Below are 23,089 nucleotides of genomic sequence, written 5' to 3' on the forward strand. Positions count from 1 at the left end.
GCTAAAGCGGTCTCCCTGCCTGAGGCCAAGCAGGGTTCAACACCTGGCCCGCAGGCCCCAGTTCCCTGAGCTGGGGTCAGGAGTGACCCCAGAGTGCAGAGCAGGAGTAAGCCCGAAGTAGCTCTGGGTTTGGTTTCAAAACAAAAAAAAAAATAAAACAGACTCTCAAAAATTAATGAGATATTCAGAGGTACAAAAGATTAGTGAATGAGACAGCAAGTATTCATAGAGCTATCAAAGTGTTCCCAGAAAAGGTAAAGCAGAAACACACTCCTGTCATGTGGCCTTCACCAACCTCATTCTCTTTTGACTAGGCATATTTTTATACTTAATATAATATGGTTTGGGATGTTTTAAAACTTGATAGAAATGATATGCTGCAACAATATGTAACTTGCTTTTTTGTTCATGCTTTTGATATTTTATTAAATCTAACTCTGTGATTTATTCATTTTACCTACTGTAGTATGAATGCTGATTTCTGGCTATTAGAGTTTTGTTGTTATTTATTAAAATTTATTCATGTACATGTCCTTTAATATAAAAGATTTTTCTAAGGTCTAGTCTAGTGGAACTGTAGTATTGTAAGATCAACTTTACTGCTGCTGATTATTTTTCTAATGTGACTGTACCAATATATACTCCTACTGATAAATATGAAAGTGCCCTTTATATCCTCAACAATACTTGTTATCATGATCAATTTTTGCTAATATGGGTATAAATGAATATTTTGTTTAAAGTTACATTTTACAATAAAAAGCACCCTAGAGAAAATTGTCAATTATTTTTAAATATACAATGGCATACCTTTGTTATATTACTAAATAATACATATGTATATATTCATGCTTTGGTTTTGCTATCAGTTCCTTAGCATTGCTATGATTGATTTGAATAAAGTTTGAACTACCTTCAAAATAAATAAATAAATAAAGTTACATTTTATGGGACCAGGGATGTGGTTCAGTGGTAAAATGCATACCTTGCACACATAAGACCTGGGCATGATCCCCAGGACTGCAAATAAATAAGTATCTGTATTTGTAATTTCCATGTAAACCAATGATGCTGAATATTCTTAATGGTTTCCATTTTAGTTAAATGTTTATTTTTATTGCAGATATTTTCCTGTCTCTTTAAAAATTTCCCCTTACAACTTATATAAATACTTTGGTTTGCAAAATTGTTCATGATGATTTATTACAGACATTCAATAATCTGACACCAAACCCAACACCATTACACATTCCCTCACGATTGCTCCAATTTTCCCAACCACACCTTAAGTTTGCCCCCATAGCAGCCCCTCAATAATTTGTTTTATATTGTTGTCATAAATAAGTTTGCTAACAGAATGGTCCAAAAATGTTTCCTTGGAAGAAAATTAGTGAAGGTTGTTATATCTCACCATTAAGTCCATGTATAAGAGATAGAGCCATTAAGTCCATGTATAAGGGTTAAGCCTTCTGTATTTATATTTTGTTAATTGATATTCGTTGTCTTCTACATTACATCCCATCCAATCTGGGATGCTACTCCTGATTTTTAGATATTTTTCTTATATACATTCTCAATGTATTATGGACTGGCTGGAGCGATAGTACAGTGGGTAGGGTGTTTGCCTTGCACGCGGCTGACCCGGGTTCGATTTCTCCATCCCTCTCAGAGAGTCTGGCAAGCTACCAAGAGTATCTTGCTCTCACGGCAGAGCCTGGCAAGCTACCCATGGTATATTCGATATGCCAAAAACAGTAAAAACAAGTCTCACTTGGAGACGTTACTGGTGCTTGCTCGAGCAAATCAATGAGCAACGGGATGAGTGATGTATTATGGACACTATCTGGTCATTATTTTTCCCACATTAACTTTCCTCAAATATCTTTTCACTTTCTATGGTATTTAATGAACTAAAATCAAAATGTTTTTTCAATCGTCTGAAATTTCTTGTTCTGGATAGAGCAGGCTTCAAAGTAAGGTTTCAAATCACTTCATAATGTTCCCACTAGCACTATGGGAATGCACAGGGTCACTTCAAAAATTTTAAAATGTTTAATGTAATTAACCAAATATTTTCTTTGTAAGTTGTATTGTTTATACTTTTGTGTGTGTTTTAGGGAATTCCTTCCTAGCTTCTAAAGACTGTTGCTTTGTTTTCCATATTTAGTTATCAGTTCCACACATAACCTCTATCCTTATCTTACTGAGGCCATAATAGCAATTGCTGATAAGTGCCATAAAGTAATAAACTTATGGGATTATATCCTGGTTATCTGTCACTGAAGTTGGGTTTCAATATTCCAAGAAAACTAGAATTTTATTGTGTAAACATTTTAGCATTTCCCCCTAAACTTACTTTAAGAATATTAAGAATGTCTTACATATTAAATAATGTTATAGCAAAACAATTGTACTGGGGTTGAAAACATAGTATAGCATGTAGGGCACTTGTCTTCTATGCAGCTGACCCAGGTTTGATCAACTGCACCCCATGTGGTCCCCCAAGCACAGGCCAGGAGTAATTCCTGAATGTAGAGACAGGAGTAGGCCCTGAGTACTGCAAGGTGTGGCCAAAAACAAAAACAAAATATCAATGTAGAATCAACTCTGTTCTCCAAAGAAGCATAGCTACTATAGTATAAAAATAATATTAGTGACAATGATAATTACTTATGATAAATTAATTTATAATTATGGAGTCTGAGAAGTCCCAAATTATGCCATCTGCCAGACTGAAACTCAGGAGAAAGCCTGTGACAGAGTCTGAGAACTAGAAAGACAATGGTAAAAATTCTGCTTAAGAACAGAATTTTTAATTAAATACAGCAGGGACCGTGCTTGCCTTGCTCACTGCCAACCCCGGTTGGATGCCCAGCATCCCATCTGGTCTCCCAAGCCCTATCAGGAGTGATTTCTGAACAAAGATCCAGGAGTAAATCTTGAGCACTGCTGGGTATGCCCCCCAAAAAAAACAAAAAAAATTATCTTTATGTTCTTTGCAGACCCTCAACCATCCACAACATTGGTAAGGTCACTCACTTTACCGAGTGCACAGATTCCATGTAAATCTCATTGAGTCATCTTCACAGACAAGCCCAGGAGTAATATTGAATTTGGACACTGCATGTCTCAGTCAAGCTGACAGAAAAATTTAACCATCATACCCTACAATTTGCATTTTTGTAAGCTTAGCGCTGAAATGATTGGACTTTTCTGTAACTGTAGATTTTCTCAACTAGAGGCACAGGTACTTCCCAACAAAACAAATTTTTCATCTATTAATCAAATTTATGCTAATCAACAATAATCTTTAGAGGTGTATAGGTTAGACTTAATCTGCTATTTATTTTCTATTTTTCTACAGCACACAAGTTATTCATATTTAAGTTCTGTATTACTGTCATCCCGTTGCTCATCGATTTGCTCGAGCAGGCACCAGTAACGTCTCCATTGTGAGACTTGTTACTGTTTTTGGCATATCGAATACACAACAGGTAGCTTGCCAGGCTCTGCCCTACAGCATATTTAAATTATTTAAAATAATATTTTAAAAGATTAATAGAAGTCAAACTCAGTCGTTCTGAGGTTTGAATTAGTTCCCTACACACAGGCCTGATGATTCAGTGTTGGGGACTGGCAATGCTTGGTAGCCAGCCAGGGCCACACCCTACAAAGCTTAAAGGCCCACAAGGTAGTACCCTGTAGTGCTCAGAGGGCCATTTGGAGTTGGGCATAAACTTTAGGGTCTGGGTCATGTCAGACAAGTATTCCATCCCTTTGAGCCATATCTATTGCCCCTCAAATTTGCATTTACAGTAGTTAAAAAAATGGGAAGAGATACAATACGTCATAGCACAAAATGATAAATTCAAATTTTAATGTGCAAATTTTATTGCAAAACCTAATCAATTATTTTCACAAGGTTCAGTGTTGATGTCTGTTTAGTGCTATAGTAGCCAAGTGGTTACACCAAAAATTGCAAAGCATATTAAACCTTAAATTTTTTCCTGCAGGAATTGAAGATTTTACTAGGCCTTTTATAGAAAAGGTATTGTGTTGTTTAACCTCTTTCTTGATATCTTCTCATATAGTCTTTAAGAGTAAGCATGGCTCAAATAGATATACTTCCATAAATTTTCCAAACTAGAAATTTCAGACAAATATAAATCATTGCTGCTTTCTTTTAAAATACCTTTTCATTAGTCTTTTACATTTCAGCATATTTTGTGAGTGAGGTGCCGACTACTTTTGTTGAAGTCTGTCTCTTCAACACAGATACTCGTGTAATGAACAACCTTATAAGATAAAGAAAATTCTGGAATAAAGCACAGGTGTGCCAACAGTCATGAAAAAACTATTCCTTTATAAAGGACAGACAGGTTTATTGTTTAATATAAAATGTCTGTTGTCTTTGTTCAGTGTTCCTTTCTTATAACAACCGCTATCTAAACAGATGGCACGTGGTGCTCTGCGTTTTCTTTTGAAAACTAGGTCTTGGGAAATAGGGCATGACAGTGCTGATTCTCCGCCTAGAGCTGCTGTTATAATAATGTCCTTTGTCTCGGAGGAGTCTTGTATCTTCTGTCCACATGCTTGAAATATGGAGGGCTAACTTGTTCCATCGTAAATAGGGTAAAGGTTCAGATCCTTCATTGTTCTTGTCAGTTTTGGCTACAAGTATGGGAGGCTAACAGAGGCAATTTGTTTCTGGAACAAGATAGAACAGGGTCTTGCAGACTAGCTATAGTTTATAAAAGTTCCTGGAGCCTGTTTCATATATTTATTATACATATAGTGCAGGGGGAGGGAGAGGTGCCTGTAATGAAAACCAAGGTCTCACAAATGCCAGGCATGTACTTTACCATCGAATTACACCCCCAGCCTCTTAAGGACTATATCAAACTATTAGTCACGTGATAACTGAGTCTCCCTTTCATAGCCGAGATTGTAGACCAAGTGCTGGGAAATAGGTTTGAAGACAGGTACCCAAGGAATCCTGGTGCTTGCTAATTCTTCTGTGGGTGGAGGAACTTTGTCTCTCTGGTGATGAGCCTCACATTCACCCTGTTGTAACAACTAACAGTAAGTTTTCTCCTCTTTCTGATGGTTGTGACAGATGCATTTCACGTGAAAGGAATATTAGCAACTCTTGGTAGACACCAGGTAAAATTTTAGAACCTACCGCTTGACTTGTGAGATGAGGGGGTAGGTGTATGTTTGGTGAGAAGAGCAACAGTGGTCTAGCACTTGCCTTGCATGTGTGTGACTTTGGATTTCCACCTCTGGCACCTCGAAAAACAAAACCAAACCAAGAACAATGGGGATCTCCATCCGGAATCCAAGGTTCAGTTCGTGCACAAGCCTCATAGAGAAGGCGCTGATCAGCCCTGCTGCAGTGACTTACTCCAAGCCTTGATTGGACACATTTTTACAATGTGCTATGCTTGAGCTGGTCCCTTCAACCCTGCTGAGATCCCAACAGCTGTTCTGAGCTTGAAAAATCTAGCCAATAGTGGTAAAATGGAGTTGCAGACATCTTACAGTTAAGGAAGCTTGGCTGCATGGTTTGCAGCCTCGGAGGTGTGGGTGTGGTTTTTATATCAATGAGATCATAGGAAAGCGTGACCTCATTATAACAACATTGGTTATAATGTTGAAGACCAAGCTTGAACAGCTGGTTTACTTGAGTATTCTTGGATCAAGTGTGGTCAAACTGGAATTTAAATAAAATAAAATGATGTGTCAAAAAATAAAAACCAATAACACCACCACCAACAAAAATAGTACTCTTTCAGTCTTAGGTCCATTCAGAGATAACAGTAAAAGGTCTTAGAGTTTGCTTTTTAACAGAGCATAGAAACTGTTATAGGAAATTTTTTCATCCTTTTGCATTTTCCTGAGGCAGGTTCATCCCTGTGGGAACCCATAAATGAGACAGTTAGCATATACATACCATATTGATTCACAATGCTGACTGATGAGGTAACTTACTGAAAAATGAGAAAGAGATTCAAATAAAGGGTCTGGAGATAAATGTCCAGTGGGTAGGGCCTTTGCCCTGGTACCCCAGCACTGCCAGGAATGATCCCCGAATTCAGAGCCAGGAGTAAGCCCTGAGCACCACTTGGTGTTCCCCCCCCCCACACACCCCCAACCAAAAAGAAATCAAAAAGCCTAGAAAATGTCTTATAATAATTGTCATCATGAAATCATTTTTTGGATATTACTTTGCTCATGGGGTAGTGGAAGATCAAAATAAAAGTGAATTCAATCAGCAAAAAAGGCACAGATGTCAGCCACTGCTGGAAAACAGAGGAGCAGCTGCACATTCTCTACAACTAAAACAGTACGAGCTGAACGGTGACGTTGATATGTTTAATATAGACTTTTTAAGTTTAATTAATTGATTTTTTTACAGACTTACAAACTTTCATGATTACATTTCAGTCATACAGTGTTCGAGTACCCGTCCCTTCACCAGCGCCCATGCTCCTCCACCACCAATGTCCCCAGTATCCCTCCCACCACCCCCTGCCTCTGTGGCAGGCACATTCCATCTCTCTCTCTCTCTCTCTCTCTCTCTCTCTCTCTCTCTCTCTCTCTCTCTCTCTCTCGGGTGTTATGGTTTGCAGTGCAGATACTAAGAGGCCACATGTTTGGTCCTTGGTCTACTTTCAGCACGCATCTCCCATCCTGGGTGAGCCCTGACCTCCAACCATCATTTACTTAGTGGTCCCTTATCTATCCCAACTGCCTTTTCCCCCAGCATGTGAGACTGGCGACCAGCTTCCAAGCTGTGGAGCAATTCTCTTGGCCTTTATCTCTACTATCCTTAGGTGTTAGTCTCCTATTATGTTATTTTTGTATTCCACAAACGAGTGCAGTCATTTAATGTCTGTCCTCCTCTTTCTAACTCATTTCACTTAGCCTACATTAAAAAAAAACTACATAAAGCCCTATTTAAACCCCCCAACACACACAAAAAGGCTTTTGCCTTACTCAGTGATGGTTTGGCACATTGAAACCTAATAGATGTTCTCATTGCTACCACGGCTATTCACTCTCAGTGCCCCAGGTGTGAACAGGTCTCTACACCCAGTGGGCAGAGGTCTGACTAATCTGACCTATAGACTTCTAGAAGAATCTGGTTTTACTATAGACTCTTAAATTTTTTTTTATTGAGTCACTGTGAGATAGACCTTTACAAAGCTACTCATAATTAGATTTCAGTCATACAATGTTCCAACAACCATCTCTCCACCAGTATACATTTTTCAGCACCAGTGTCCCCAGTTTCCCTCCCATCATCCCCCCCTCCTTTATGGCAGGCAATTTTCTTCTCTGTCTCTGTCCCTCTCAACTTCTCTCTTTTCTCATTTTGGGCATTGTGGTTTGCAATACAGATACTGAAAAGTTATTATGTTGTGTATCCCTTTACATACTTTATGACACTCAGTTCTTGTCCAGCATGATCATTCCCAGCTATTATTGTCATACCGGTCCCCTCTCTATCTTACCTACCCTCTGCCTCACACACCCTGGTGGTTGGTTCCAAACATTGACCAGTACTCCTAGCCCCTGTTTTCCCTGGCTATGGATATTAATCTTCTACTATTACTATAGACTCTTGGTCTGATGTTTTCAGTTTGCTCTTGGAAAACTACAGATTGTCAGAGTAAAAAAATTCCTTCTCCTTGGGGACCTAGACCATGGAAGCAAACCACAGCTGCTGAGACAACCACTTGGTTCTCTCATGCAGATGTCCATGTCAGGGACACACCAGTGGGGTCAACAGAGGTCAGATTGCTGACGAAGACTGCACTGCCCCGTGACACCATTGCTGCCATTATTTGTCACTGTACTGAATGAGCTCCACACCTGTCACAGACTTGCCACACAGTAATTCTTTTCTGATGCAAAGACTGCCACTTCATGCCATACTTGTTCTCCTGACCAAAGGTGACACATCTGTCTCAGTGAATGAGGCCAAATATCAGAGTGTGACTCCTTACATCACACTGGACTTTGGTCCCCTCTTGGTTACTTAGTGATTGCCTCACTGGTGCTGACACCCTTTCCGCTTTAGTGTTACTGGTGTAGTCCAATCAGTGGGCTCAACTGTGACCCTTGGAATGAATATGCATCATACTCTTAGCTTTCTGTGCTCTGATAATGGTGTACCTTCTATTGCAAAAGTTTTTCAACACTGAGCTAATAATGGCCAAGGTAGTTTAATGGATTTTCCACAGTATTTACAATACACAGGCATTTAGTATTGATAGTATAGGAACTGTCAGCTCAAGAATTAGTTAAAAAATATCTCTGACCTATATGTCTCATTTCCTCCTAACGCAAACACTAGTTTGAGGTATTGTAGTCGCTGAATATGGCTGTCCCCAAAAGGGCTTCAGCTATTCTGGGTCTCTTTCTAGGTAATGATAAGGACAAAAGAGAAATTCTGGCATGCACTTTGGGCTTGGTTAAGAGAGTTTTATGTATTTATAGAAAGAATAGATCATATAATGACATCAATAAACCAGGAGCACCATACAAAAGCAAGTTAGCAGATGACAGCAGAGCTCATCCTGGCTGCCCTGGATTACTTAGAGGGTGAGGAGTAGCTGGTAAATGCTAAAAGCCGAAATTGTATCTGGGTATGTGATTTCAATCCCTGCTCCCTGGCCTCCCATTACACCACAGGGTGGACTGCTTAGTACATCCCCATGGTGGCAGTCTAGCTAAATGTGGGTCTAGAGATTTGAACATTTTGGTCAGTTACTAAGATTGTCTTGTTGGACTGACATGGTTTTGGTTAATAAGGATAATAACTACACACTGTTCCCTGGGTCTCCCGACAAAGGGTTTCCATTTAGTAGAGCCAAAATGGGTGGCATAATAGGCCTCCATAAGATTTATAAAAACATCCTTAGACCTTTTTACCTTAGCCATCTGGAGTACAGGTGTGGTGTGAGTGGGTGATAACTGAGAATGGGCCAAAATGAGGCTCCCCTTGACAACTTGGAGGAGTTTCCCAGAGAGCTTGTAATTTCTATGCTGAAGGCAGTTAGTCCTCTAACAACAGCCATCTGATTTGAACTGAATATACCAGTAATTATGATAATGTAACTGGGGCTGGGGACATAGCCCACTGGTGGAGCACGTGCTTGACATCTAAGAGGTTCTGGGTTTGATCTCTGGAACTGAACAACCGCCACCACAATGGTGCTGAAATGTATTCAAGATACCTGTAACTCACCAATATCAGGGTTGTTATGATTGATGCAATTGTCCTAGATTTCTTCACTGATGGCTGTGATAAAATGTGTAATTGCTAAGACATCCTGTTGTATGTGTCTTGAGTCAAGTGGAAAAGTTAATACCTAGGAAGCAGCCAAATCTAGGCCTTGATAGTTTATAGGAGCCATCCAGTCAATTGGCCCTAGACTCCTAGGGAACATGATAATTAATGGAGAAAGTCGATCTCATCCAAATACTTGGAATCTTGTTGATAGTATTCTTATTAATGTCACTGAAGCTGATTGAATTAATTTGTTCCCAGCTTCTGCTGATCTGATTAACCAGAATGACAAGAGTTGTGTGTATACTCACAGGAAAATACCTGATGCCAAGAATGTGTGGAAACAAGGGAGTCAATTTTATTGGGAAACCATTCCTCAAGGCTGTCTTATAATTTTGCATTTCATTTGAGTAATGCACCAACTGGATGTGGTGGGCAGAAAAATGATATCCCAAAGCTGTCCATAATATATACTCAGAAACTGTGAATCTCTGACCATGCATGCAAAAGGAACTCCCCACAGATGTCTTAAAGGATCTTGAGGTGAATTTTTCTGGTTTATCTAGGTGCTTAATGCCACTATAAGGGTACTTAGAGGGAAGGATGGGAACAGGAGTGTCAAAGACTGTGAGAAAGCAGAATGTGGAGTCACTTGGTCTTATGTAGGCAATCTCTACAGCAGGAAAAGGCAAAGATTCTCCTCTAGAGCCTTCATAAAAGATATAGCCTTTTTTTTTTTGCTTTTTGGGTCACACCTGGCGATGCACAGGGGTCACTCCTGGCTCTGCACTCAGGAATTACCTCTGGCAGTGCTCAGGGGACCATATGGAATGCTGGGAATCGAACCCAGGTTGGCCGCATGCAAGGCAAACGCCCTACCTGCTGTGCTATCGCTCCAGCCCCAATAGACTTTCATTTTAACTCCTATTAATTGTGGACTTCTGATCTCAAGAATTCTAAGATAATCTGTGTTGTTTCAAGTCTAGTTTTTGGTTATATGTCAGCAGCAATAGGAAAATCTCTTAGTTCTGGACTATATTTTCAAGACTAATGGCATAGTGAACAGAGAGGATGATACATCTCTCTCCCAAGGACAGAGGGGAACTGTCCATTTCAACTCAAAGGATTCCTCTTGAACTCTATGAGAACCAAGATTACCAAGTTGAGGCTGGGTCTTTGGCACTTTTGTGGTGTTGAAAGTGTGGTAACTTTGTACACAAAAGCATAAACATTAATACTGTTATAACTATTTTCCTCAATAATACTGCTATGCATACTCAGAGGTAGAACATTTGCCTTTTATGTATTGAGTTCACCCAATACATAATTTTAAATAATTAAAATATTAAAAATATTTCTTTATAAATAAAATATGGGGTCCCCATGAATGGGGGTTCTCTCTAATAAACATGTGTTATCTGGTCCTCTTCATTCTGCAGAAGTAGTAAGAGAACTGGTGAGAAAATACATGGACTAGTGCTATTACTGTAACAAAGTCCCTTGTGTCTGATATAGTAGACTTATGTCTTCTGCTATATTCATGAAATTGTTAGCTTGAAAGCAGAGAAAAATTGCTCCTCTTGACAATTAAAAAAATTATAGAGTCACTCAGCTAAGCTTCAAAGTTTTTCTCCCTTTATCTTTGGGCTTATATAGGAACATACTATAAGAATTATTTGGATAAAATGGAAAGAGGATAAAACTATTTTAAAAAATATCTCTGAGAGAGACAGACAGAGAGGCAGAGAGAGAGAGAGCTGGGGACACTGGTGCTGGGAAATGTACACTGGTGGAGGGATACCTATGAATATCTTTAGAAGAGTCTATCTCATAATGATTCAATAAAAAAGTAAAAAAAAACACCTATTTCCTATGGAAAAAAAAAGCTAATAAGTTGCCTTCTTGAGATCTATGAAACACCCTAACATCCAGGAGGAGCCATTTTATTATCAGGAATTCCTAGATGTGCTTCATATAGTAGAGTTTGCATACTTTAACCTACTTCTCTCTATCTTCAGAAAGTATCTCAAATTTCCCCAGGTCTCATTTGCTTACATGATAGCAGACTCTTCACGTGAAGCAACCTCCTGAGGTTAAGAAACACATTTCAAATATATATGTTTTAAATAAATTTGTCCTCTGGAAAGAGATCACATTTGGCTTGGAGTTTTACATAAAATCAAGCTTGAATCAAGCTTGAATCTAGCTCTATAAATACCTATCCAGGAATTTATGTTTCTAGGAGAACCAGTCTTACCACTTTTGTAAGACATTCAATGCTAGGGACTATGTCTCAAGTCATTGCTAGAATCATACTTACAAGAGGTAAGAAAGAATAGTCTTAGATAATTTTTTTTGCATTTTCCTAAAATATGAGTAAATTGCAGACTTTGGATAATATGTGAGTAGGGGAATGAAACAACTCAGGGTAAATGCAAAGTTTATAACAGAATACTTACGAACAATGGGGAAAATCCATGTTAGCATTTCTCAGGAACGTTTCCACAGGTAACATTTATAGTGAAATATGATGTTTGATACCATTTAATAATTCTTATTTGTGAGAGAAGATGTAGGTAGTAGGGATTATTCTAGCAGTAATTAGCAATATTTGTGAAGTCAGAAATACTGAATTCCCTACAGAAAACTCCCTAAAAGGAATTATCCAGTCCAAAACGACAATAGTGGGGGCTGAGGACATAGTACAACAGGGGTTAGTTGGTTGCTCTGCAGGCAGCTGACTTAGGTTCAGTCCCTGGCATCTCCATGTGGTTTAAGCACAGCCAAGAGTGACTGTGAGCGCAGACCCAGGAGTAAGCCCTGAGAACAGTGGGGTGTGGCCCTCAAGCAAAAATCACAATAGTTAAAGGTTGAGAAACCTTGCTGCACAGGAAGGATAAAAAATGCTGATGATAGTTTTTTATCTTAACTGCAAAGTACGTGAATCTATACATGGGGTAAAATGTCACAGAATCCTATACGTATGTGCATATGCACAAATGGATGTAAGAATTTCTTAAAGAATAAGAAAACGATACAAATAACCTTTTATGGTCAAGGTTAACATGTCAATTCCCTAGTTTGATATTACACAACTATGTAATACAACTATGTACATGGGTGAACACAAGTACATTTAGTTTACCATGGGGTAAACTAAAGGGCAGAAAGGATTCTACTACTCTCATAACTTCCAGAGCCATGGAAGTATATTCCTTAGACTTGCAGTATTTCCAACTTTATTACACTGCTGACCCACTAACTACTTCTGACTTTGATGCAGTCTGTGGCCTACAGAGTCTTTTTGGCAACTCCTACTCAAAAGTTGGTGATTGCAGTAGATACATCTACCTGGTGTTCAAAAGTTTTAATTGGAAACTAATACAATCACCTCCTCAACACCTCTTTTTCAGCCCCCAAACTCAGCAACTTACTGTACATTTAACCCGGTTTCTTTGATTTTTGCAGTATTCCTATGAGCCATTCCTGAACTCTGGACCAAATAGGCTGTGCACTATTTCCCACCACAATCTCTTTTTGCATAATATTGCCTCTTTCGACATATTAAATGAGATCGTGTTTGTTTCATAGTCCTGGTTCAAATTGTTGCATTCACATAGATTCCCTGGGACTGGAGCAATGGCTCAGTTGGTTGGGGTGTATGGTTTGCATTTAGATCAATTTCTGGCACATGCAGCAACACAACTGGGAGTAGCCCCTGCGCATTGCACTGGTGGCCCTCAAAGGAAATCAACGGACAGAAAGCTTCTATGAATCTTCACTTTCTTGGCCCCAAGAAGGGAATATGTTTCCTTTCTCTGGAAATGTATTGCAAAGAAAGTAAGGTTTAAGGCATGCATGAATGTATGCATGAAATATACATACACTGCTACTATATTATAACCTTTAAGAGAGAGAAAGGAGCATAAGACACATTCCATTACTCTAAAAGAATTCTTTGTGAAAAACATGACATTCAATTCTGTCAATGACAAATGCTTCTCAGGTTATGAGATTACCTTAGGTGATCAACAGATAGAACACTACTCTGCCATTTAGAAAGATGAAATCGGGCTGGGGAAAAGCAAATGTATGACTTATTAGCCAATGTTTGACTTTATACTATACCTGGGGTAGGGGGGAGGGGCACCTCTTTATACATTTCTCAAGTGAAGAGGGCTCCCAAGTGGAAATGTTTAACTTGCCACGGTGTTACATAAAAGGAGTCTTTCTTTTCTTTTCTTTCTTTCTTTTTTTTTTTTTTTGAGGGTACCCATCAATACAGCTCACCTCGTTAATTGAACATGGAATCAAGGAGTAGTTAGGGAAGGAAGCCCGTGAGAGTCAGAACCCATACTAGACACTGGGGAGAGGCAAATTAAATTAAATCAATGAAGGGGACAGTGGGGGAGAGTCAGGGAGCCTTGCCCACCTTTCAACATCAGCGGAAGAAATGTGGGGGAAGACAAGGGATCAGAAAGGGGGAGATACAGCCGTTCTGGCCCATCCTCTCCCACAGCGGCGAGTGTGCTGCTACTGAGAAAGCAGTTCCGAGCGGAAGGGCCTCCCATCCAAGGTTCAGCTGTCACACGTTCCTGGAGAGTGGCCTTAGCCAGTAGGACTCAGGAGGGTCCGGGGGAGAAGGGTGGGTCGGCAAGGACCCCCAATACTGATTTTTCTCTGGCTGGAGGTGGGTCGGAAGCAGACACGGCTCAAAATCTTAGCAGCCAGAAAAAGAAGAAGACTGCGAGGAACAGGGAGTCCTGCCAGCTGGAGGCCGGGTGACCCTGTCGTAGATCCACACTTGTACCCCGACGGAATAGCTCATGGGTGTTGAAGACAGTGGTGAAAAAAGCAAAGGGAAAAGCACCAATACCAAATGAGAAGTGAAAGCCGCCGATATCACCAAAGGCTGGAATCCCCCTCTGCTCTCTGGAGCTGGGCGCTGGCCCTGGGGGCAGGGTGGAGTTTTCCATCTGGGATCCCGGGGCTTCTGACTCCCACGCCCATCCCAGCTTTACACACTGGGCACGCTTGCCTGTCAGGCCGTGTCTCCAACCACTGATGAAGACAGGGCCAACAGTACAAGTGGCCACACACACTGACCACCGCTTCCCGAGCAATCTCCAGACATATATTACATTCGAAGGTCGCGCCCGCCCCGCCCTGCTCGCGATTTAGCCCCTCGGGGCCTCCGTCCTCTGCCTCGGCGCTGTCATGGTAGCTCCGGTTTTGGCCCCCCTTCCCCCCTCCCCCCGTGAACCCCTCAGTCCCCCCACACATACACACAAAAGGATTATTTCTAAAACATTGCTGCAATGGGGAACTACACTGCCTATCCTTACCAACAAATTATATGACATCAAAAATTGTGGCATATACATTGTTTTCAAGAAATTAGTATAGACGGAGAGACACACAAACAAATCTCGGAACTGAGCGACTCTTGGCAGAAACATCTCTGGACTTGGCATTAGGCCACCTTCACTGGGCTACCCCAGATGGGAGCGGGTGCTGTACCTCCGCCTATTCCCTAGGGATCCCGGTGGCTGCGATCTTCCAGAATTCATTGGAAAATCCAGGTACGGCTAGCAGTGATGGCACATGCCAGGCCTCACAGGATAGGGGAAGAGCTGGTCCTTCTCCTCCCCCACCCCCAGGGGACCCTGTGTTTCTACCCACGATTGCCTCCCCTCTACTCCCCACTATTAAGCTCCTTAAGGACCATGATCCCAGAGACACACAAATGAGTCTCAGAACCCAGAGGTTCCGAGACAGAAATCTCTCCAGACCTAATTATTAAAATTTTAGAATTTCAAAGGCCACGTAACATCATATGCTATTCATAACCAGCAACAGAAAACAATTTGTCTAATGTTGCCTTTTTGGCAGGTCTGATTACTGGAAAATTCCAAATAATAATGGTGGGACTGGTGTCTAAATATTGAATATGATCAAAGTAGAGAGAGAGTAATGTGCAAAGTATCTGCCACAGAGGCAGGGGTAAGGGTGGGATGGGGGATATACTGGGGTTTTTGGTGGTGGAAAATATGCACTGGTGAAGGGATGAGTGTTTGATCCTTGCATGACTGAGACTCAAAACACAAAAGCTTTGTAACTGCTCTCACGGTGATTCAATAAACAAATTAAAAGGCCAGCTTGGGAGAAAAAAGTGGATATTAAAAGAACTAGCATCATTTAGCATCTTACAATTAATTTGGCAAAAATGGAAGCGTGGGCAAATTCAGAATGGGTGAGAAAATGATGGCAGTACTAATATTTATGCCTTTCGATAGATTAAATTAAAACAATCAACTTTGGGGGGTTGTTTTACCTTTAAAACAGTTCATAATAAAAGTAATAAAGATCTGAACCTAAAAAAATTAGTATAGACAAGTATTAAGTGTAGGATTAGAAATACATGCTTGGTTGCCCCACGGTGGAACTTCCTCCAAGTAGTGATTGCATCACTACTAGACACAACTAACTAGTCCCCCTTGAAAATAGCCCCTTGCAGCTGCAGAACACCACACGCCTGGAGCCCCGCACCCCGGGGCGGCAACGGTGCATTTGTCACTGCCAGGAACTATTCCATTCCAGAGGCTCTGCAGAAAAGTAGTCCGCACAGTAAGGCACAGAGCAGCGCGGCCTGCATTTCCCCATGTCCTACAGCTGTCAGGCTTTACAGCAGCAAAAAAGGCGAGTTACAGCGGCAGGCTGTGTGTAGTCCTGAGAGATCGATCATCTTTGACGGCAAACAATGACGCGTCAGACTGGGAGGGCGCCAGGACAACCGCGCAGCTCTGGGCTGTGGGCCTACAGCGCCAGCGGCGCGCGGGGACGGGAACCCGGCCGCCGGCCTCGCCCCTGCACCCTGGGGCGGCGTGCCCCGCAACTGCGCGGGCCTCGGGCGGCCTGGCGGCGACCGCACCCGCGGACCCGAGACTCCGGTGGCACTGCGCGGTGGCCCGGGCCACTTCCCTGTCGTTATCCAAACAGTCTTTCCTGCCGGACCCAGGGCAGGAAAATCAGGCGGTCTAGTGTCCCCGGCGGGCCCGCACTAAGTCACGGCGAGAACCAGAGTCCCCGCCGCTACGCCGCGTCAGGCCAACAATTTGCACCGCGCGTACTGAACGACGACAGCGACGAAGCAGCGGCGCACCGGGTCCGAGGAGGGCCCCAGAGGGCGGGGCCAGGCGCCCGGAACCGCGGCGCGCAGGCGCACACGCGGCCGCGGCGGCCACTGGCGAGCACCCTTTCTAGTAACTTCGCTGGCCGTGACGTCATCCCGGCGCGCCTGGACAATGCCGCCTGGAACCCGCTGTTGGCTTTCCTTTGTTTGGTTTTAGCGACCAGAAATGAACTGAAAGACCCGTTCTGGCTTTGCGCTGGGCCCTTCGGACGGGACGCGCCTGGCCCTGAAGCGATGGCGCAGGCGAGGGACGGCAGCACGGCCGGGGCTGGCTCCCGCGCCGGCCGGGCATGACTCGGCGCGGCTGCGGCGGCGTTTCCCGGCGTGCCCTGCGCGGCGCCGGCGGACGGCGCGGGGGGAGGGGCGGGAAGGAGGAAGCGGCTGCGGCTGTCGCGGCGACCCGGCGGCGTCTCGGCTCGGCGCGGTCCCGAGCGCTCGCGAGCCCCGCGGACCTCGGACGCCGCGGCGGCGCCTCGCCGGTGGCCCTTGAGGCGGCGCTGCGCCCTCCTCCCCGGCCCGGGCCGGTCGGCTCCGGCGCGACCCCTCGCCCCGTTCCCTCCTGCGCGACTGAGTCAGCGCCGCCATGGCCGAGAGCGGCGAGAGCGGCGGCCCTCCGAGCTCGCAGGACGGCGCCGCCGCGGCCGACGGGCCGCCCGCCCCCGCGGCCGCCGCCCCGGCGGAGCCCAAGATCATGAAAGTCACCGTGAAGACCCCCAAGGAGAAGGAGGAGTTCGCCGTGCCCGAGAACAGCTCGGTCCAGCAGGTGAGGCGGCCGGGGCGCGGCGCGGCGCGGCCGTGGGGGGGGGGGGGGTGGCGCCGGCCCGGGGACGGTTCGGGAGGCCTCGGCGGCGTCCTCGCTGCGGCCGCGGCCCCGCTCCGTCTCCTCGGACCCACCGACGAGCCCGCCCCCCGCCCCCAGCGGCCCCGCTCGCACAAAGGAGCCGAGCGGGCCTGGCGGCGCGGGCCGGGCCGCCCGGGGCTCTGGGCCCAGCCCGGCGGGGTCCGTCTCGGGAGCCGGGAACAAAGCGGGGCCCGGGGGCGCATTGTTTCTCCGCCCGCGGCCTCGGGCCGGTCTGGGGCCGAGGGGCAGGTGCGCGGCCGCGGAGCCTGGCGCCTGGCCGCTCCTGACGCGGGGCGTGCAGCCTGCAGTCGAGGTGGTTTGCGGCCCCAACTTGGTAGTACGGGCAGAGGGCCGGGACGCAGTGGCGACTCGCCGCCGCCCCTCCCCCGCGCAGTGCTCCTCGGCGTCCCAAGACGACAGTGCCGTCCGATTGGAGATACGTGATTCCGACGTTAGTCACTGCCATCGGATAAAAGAGAGCAGAATTTTAGTTCATGGGAAATGCCGAATAGTTGCAATCTCGTCCGGAGTTTGAATTTTGCAGTTAATTGGGAGACTCAATGAATTCAGGCTTTTTTTTTTTATATATTGTGGAGATTCGGTGAATTCAGTTTTTTTTTTTTTTATTGAGGGGAGGGCAGTATTTTTCATCGATCTCGGGAAGTGTCAGGTATTGAGAACGGGTTTTGAGGAATCAGTTCTTGAAATCTGCGTACCTCCCCCCCCAAAAATGATGGCTCAGTAATATTCAGGTATATGGTTACAGAAGAAATGTTCTGTAAAATGTTCTGCAGCATTAACTGAAACTCACCACCACCTGCTTCCTGAGTGGTTTTGTGCGCGTGTGTTAATTCTCCTTTAAAAAATCTCTAAATTTCATGTTTACCCGAAACCATATGTCCATCACATAATTTTCAGCATTTTGCTGCATTTACTGTCATAACTAAGTCATTTAACCATTTTGTGTTTTGGATCTAAATACGTGGCTTTTTTTTTTTTTTTTGGTCCAGTTGTCACGCTTGGCTTGCTCAGGGCCGCTGCAGGCCCCGCCTGAGCTTCCCCCGGCCCACAAGGCCCACACCCGTCGGCGTAGCTCCTAGGCCCAGTCCTGTTACCCACGGGGCACAGGCCGAAGCTGTGCGCGTCGTTTCCCGAGTTCGGATTTTTAAAGGCAAGATTGAAATGTGAAGCCTTATCTAACGGGCAGAACTGTGAACTTGACTGGTTCTCTGCCCTTTTTCCAGTTGGCTCAGTCATCCTCGACTCCCACAACTTCTCTGGGCATTAATAATTTTACCTGTTCTGGAACTTCACAAAGTGGGGTTTCATAGTATGTGGGTGATGTACTTCCGCCCATAAAATTTTTTTCTGAGACTTAATATATCAGTAGTTCCTTAATTATAGCAATTTTACAGAGTATAAATGTGCTATGATTTATTTTCCTGTTAGGGTGATCTCTGGGCTGTTGCTGTTTAGTGACTAATGCATATTCTTATACAGCTATTAAATTTTTGTTGAACTTTAATCTTTTTGTTGAACTTTAATCTTTCATGGTAAATACTTAAAAGTGGAATGGCTAGGTTTCATAGTGTTAGTAAATTTAGTTTCATAAGAAACGTTTTAAAAAGTGATTTCATCATTTTATAGTGACATTAATGGCCAGTGTATGAGAGCTCCTGTTTCTCTACTTTGCTACTAACATTTATTTCATAGTGTCAGTCTTTCGTTTTAGCTATTCTTTGGTCCTGTAGCCATTGTGGCTTTTGAAGATCTTGTGTCTTCCCTCCGGAATTCCGAATTCAGGTCTCCTCCATTCTGCTTTCAGCATTTTATTGTACAATGTTAGAATACATCCAGTATTTTAAATATTTGGGGGCCGAGGAATATGTCACACCTCCTGGTGCTCAGGGTTCACTCCTGGCAGTCTCACGGGGACCATATGAGGTGCTGGTATTGGCTGCCTGCAAGCACTTGTATCTTAACCCCTTGCTGTGTATCTTCTGCCAAAGCCAGTATATTATACTTAGAAATTTCACTTTGGAGATTATGGTGATATGTGTTTTTGATGCTGAATTAATATCAGCTAGTTTATTGTTTGTGCTAGTTTTAAATCTGTGAAGACTTCCTAGACTTGTGTAATCAAAGTAAAATTAGAGTAGTTACTGGCCTGACATGTGGCTCAGTGATAGCGCATCAGCACACCACACACAAGCGCACTAAATTATGGAAAAATATAAGAATCAGAAAAACAGTTTTCAGGTGATCTACCTATAAGATTTTGTTTGAAACACAAAAGATATGTCATTTTGTAACTTGAATTTGTTGCAGATTAAAATTATCAGATATTTGGTGACTTTGGTAGTCATCAAAAAAGTTAAGAAATTGAGGCCTGTACAGTGGGTAGGGTGCTTAACTTGCTCGAAACCTACGTGCATTCAATCTCTGGCATCCCATGTGGTCCCCGGAGCTTGCTAGGAGTTATTTCCGAGTACAGAGGCAGGAGTAACCCCTGAGCATTCCTTGGTGTGGCCCAAAAACAAAAATTGAGGTTAGGTTGTATAAGACCTACAGAATAATATTAAAGTTCAACTTTTATCTACAATTTAAAATTCCAAGTATTTTTGTGCAATAAATTATATGGAAATATCTATTTGAATAATAATTGGATGAAACCCACTGGGTTAGTTGGGTAAGTTCCTGGGCCAGTTGTAAAAGTTATATGGTGATCAGTTTCCTGTTTTCCCTTTGGTTACTGTTTAACTGTAAATAACCAATAAGCAATAAACAAGATACTTCAGAATGATTGGTATTATTCCAGGCCCTCAGGTTATTTTCCTCCTTGAGGCAGTCTAGATTGAAAGCTGAGCGCCCCCAGATGAGATGAGGACAAGGGAGGCTGGGGCATGGGGTGTCTTCAGGGAGCATGCCTGAATGATAAAAAACCATCTCCATTTATGCTTTCTTAACTATGGGGGGGTGGGTGAACACTGTATTGAGTAAGAGGAAGGAGGTGGAAAAGAGTAGGATGTTCAAGATTATTTTCTGAATGTCCTGAGCCTATTTTCATGCCATTCCATACAGGCAGTTTCTTTAAGGTCATTTTTTCCTAATCCCACTCTATTTCCTTTCTGACCTTAAATCGCTGTATTGCTATTTCACATATATTACCTTTTTCAGATTGACAGTAAAGGTTTCTCTTTTTAAGTTAGTGAAATTTATTTTTCGTGGAGAGCTTAGGATCAGTTGAATAATCTTAAATTCTGAGTAATCTTTAAATTTTTTATTAGAACAGAAACTTCACTGTGTTGTTTCAAGGTTTTTTTTCTTACCTCGTTAAAATAAATTTGATTTTCAGTAAATGTTTGATGTATCTATTTTATATACAATACTTGAGTGTGTAAACATTTTTTAGGTGAAGGGGGTTGCAAGTGGATAAAGAAGCCTTCTCCAGATCAGTGATTCAACACCTGCAGCAATAAATAACTTTTCCTGTAGATTGGCACCAGTACTTCGACTGCCAGATTACAGTTTAAAATTTTGAAATACAATTATTCAGGCAGTGTATGATCTAGTTTTATCACTTGAAGTGTTTGGGAAATATTTCATTGTTAAACATAATACAAGTTAACTGAATACAATGAGCCTTTCTTTGACAAGTGAAGTTGCAGTTCTTCAATGTCGTTTTCACAGACATTTAACATTATACATGATAGTATGGATCTGGAGCTGCACTGTCTGCTTCTGGCTGTTAAAACCACATCAGGCTGTTGAACACTTAATATGTGGTTGGATTGATTTGAACTGTGCTGTAAGTGCACACCAGATTTTAAAAGCTTATTACTGACTTCTTTGGTTTAGCATGTTACCTAGGTTCTTTGATGTTACAGGTTTTATTAGTATGTCTTTTGCTGAATATTATGACGTGTGCATAAGTAATACATTTTCTATACTACTTGATTGGTATTTGGGTTTCTATTTTTTAAAAATGATTCTGAGTAGAGGCTGTAAATACTGATGAGTGTGTGGACACATGTTTTTATTTTTCTTTGGTGAACTTAACTGCATCATGTAGTAGCTCTGTGTTCTAACTTCTTGAGGAATTGCAAAACTATATTCCAAAGTGGTTGTACCATTTCATATTCCTATTACCAATGCGTGAGGATTCCAGTTACTCATGTTCTCTCTGGCACTTGGATTGTCTTCAGATATAGCTATCTTCCTAGCTGTGAAGTGGTACCTCATTGTGAGTACTAGACTCTGAGTCCAGTAGTACTTACTATGATCAGAGGATCCACAGGACCTTTTTAGATGAACCATGAGATCAAAACTTTTACATCGTAATTCTAAGATGCTGTTTGTGGTTTTCACTTGTAAGTCTAAAACAATGTATGTCTTTACAAAAAGTACCTTTTCAGAACGTATCATTGTGGGATATCAAAACATGAATACCTAGTCTCCTCACTGTCTTATTCATTTCTTAAAACAGCTTCTGAAAATAATAATCAGACATTTACCTGCTGCACTAAACTGATGGTTCCCATTGTCACTGTATAACATGGCCTTATGATCATGTGTAATGTGATTTTTGCCTACTTCTCCATCTACCTTTTCTCTCCAGTCACTTGCCCCTTTTGTGTTGACTTCTCAAACTGTTTGAGCTGCCTTAGGACTGTAGTATGTTTGGTTCTTGCTTTCTGGAATGCTTCCTTCTTTTTGCTTATTTCTACTCAGCCCCTAAATTTTCTTTTTATTTTCACTCAGCCCCTAAATTTTCATGCATGGGTCAGTTTCTTAATGAAGTGTTGCTGACTGTCTAGTTCAGATTGGAATATTATTTTCTCACAATATCGTGTTATGGTCCATATTTACCACAAAATTACATTTATGTGATGATTTGATTATGGGCTCAGTAAATTCAAGACTTATAGTTGCATATTTAATAATAACTAATACAATTTTGTCTATGTCTAGTACAGTATATATATAATTTCATGGCTTCTTGCCCTCCTGAAAGCCAAACTGGTTCTTTTTTTTTTTTTTTGGTGGTTTGTTTTTGGGCCACACCTGGAGGATGCTCAGGGGTTATTCCTAGCTCTGCACTGAATCACGCCTGGAGGTGCTCAGGGGACCATATGGTATCCCAGGGATCAAGCACTCTAGCTGCTGTACTCTTTATTGCTCTTGCCCTCAAGCACATTTCTTACTACTTGAGGATTCTGTTACCTGGAGTGAAATTCTTCTAAAACAGCTTTCTGTGTGTCACTTTATTTTTTTTGTTTCTCAGCCACATCTGGCAGTCCTGTATCTGCTTTTAGTGCTCTGCTCAGTCGTCCTCTGGGCTGTATTCCAAGAACTGTGGTGCTGGGAAAGACCCAAGCGTGCTGCAAACATGTGCTCTGCCCCTTGAGCTGGTTCTCTGGACCACTGGAGACTTCCATGTGAATCAGTGCGGAAAATGATTGGGATGCATAGCCATGTTCTCAAATAAGGCTTGCTACTGATGGCTTTGAAATGTTTTGCTGGAAAGTTAATTTTTTTACTTAAGAGTCTGTGGCTGGTAAAACGTTTATCAATTAGCACTTTAGGAAAACAAGCACTTAGGTTTTCTGATTTCCATGGTAAAAGTACTATAACTGTATCATGTCTCAAGTTCCCATATTAAACTGGTTTTCAAATATTTTTGAAAATGTAAGAACAGGTATGATTTATGATGTCTTGTAGGGATCAGCAAACTGCAGTGGGTCAGATCTATTGTGTC

At 42.6% G+C, this 23,089-nt stretch overlaps 1 protein-coding gene and 1 pseudogene across 2 annotated transcripts in view; one reads left to right on the forward strand and one right to left on the reverse strand.

Moving 5' to 3' along the window:
* Positions 1 to 14,010: 14,010 nt before the first annotated feature.
* On the reverse strand, positions 14,011 to 14,581 carry LOC101553115 (E3 ubiquitin-protein ligase RNF5-like; annotated as a pseudogene).
* Positions 14,582 to 16,854: 2,273 nt separating this feature from the next.
* Positions 16,855 to 23,089, forward strand: part of UBQLN1 (ubiquilin 1) — a 44,087-nt gene continuing 37,852 nt past the window's right edge. The window contains exon 1 of one of the 2 annotated variants that reach the window (XM_055135502.1): positions 16,855 to 17,253. In XM_055135502.1, coding sequence (XP_054991477.1) covers positions 17,074 to 17,253 — 180 coding nt within the window. In that variant the 5' untranslated portion in view covers positions 16,855 to 17,073. The remainder of the gene's footprint in view (positions 17,254 to 23,089) is intronic. The other variant, XM_055135508.1, reaches the window with a different exon arrangement.

This window comes from Sorex araneus, chromosome 1, assembly GCF_027595985.1.
Source record: "Sorex araneus isolate mSorAra2 chromosome 1, mSorAra2.pri, whole genome shotgun sequence".
In the NCBI taxonomy this organism is placed as follows: domain Eukaryota; kingdom Metazoa; phylum Chordata; class Mammalia; order Eulipotyphla; family Soricidae; genus Sorex; species Sorex araneus.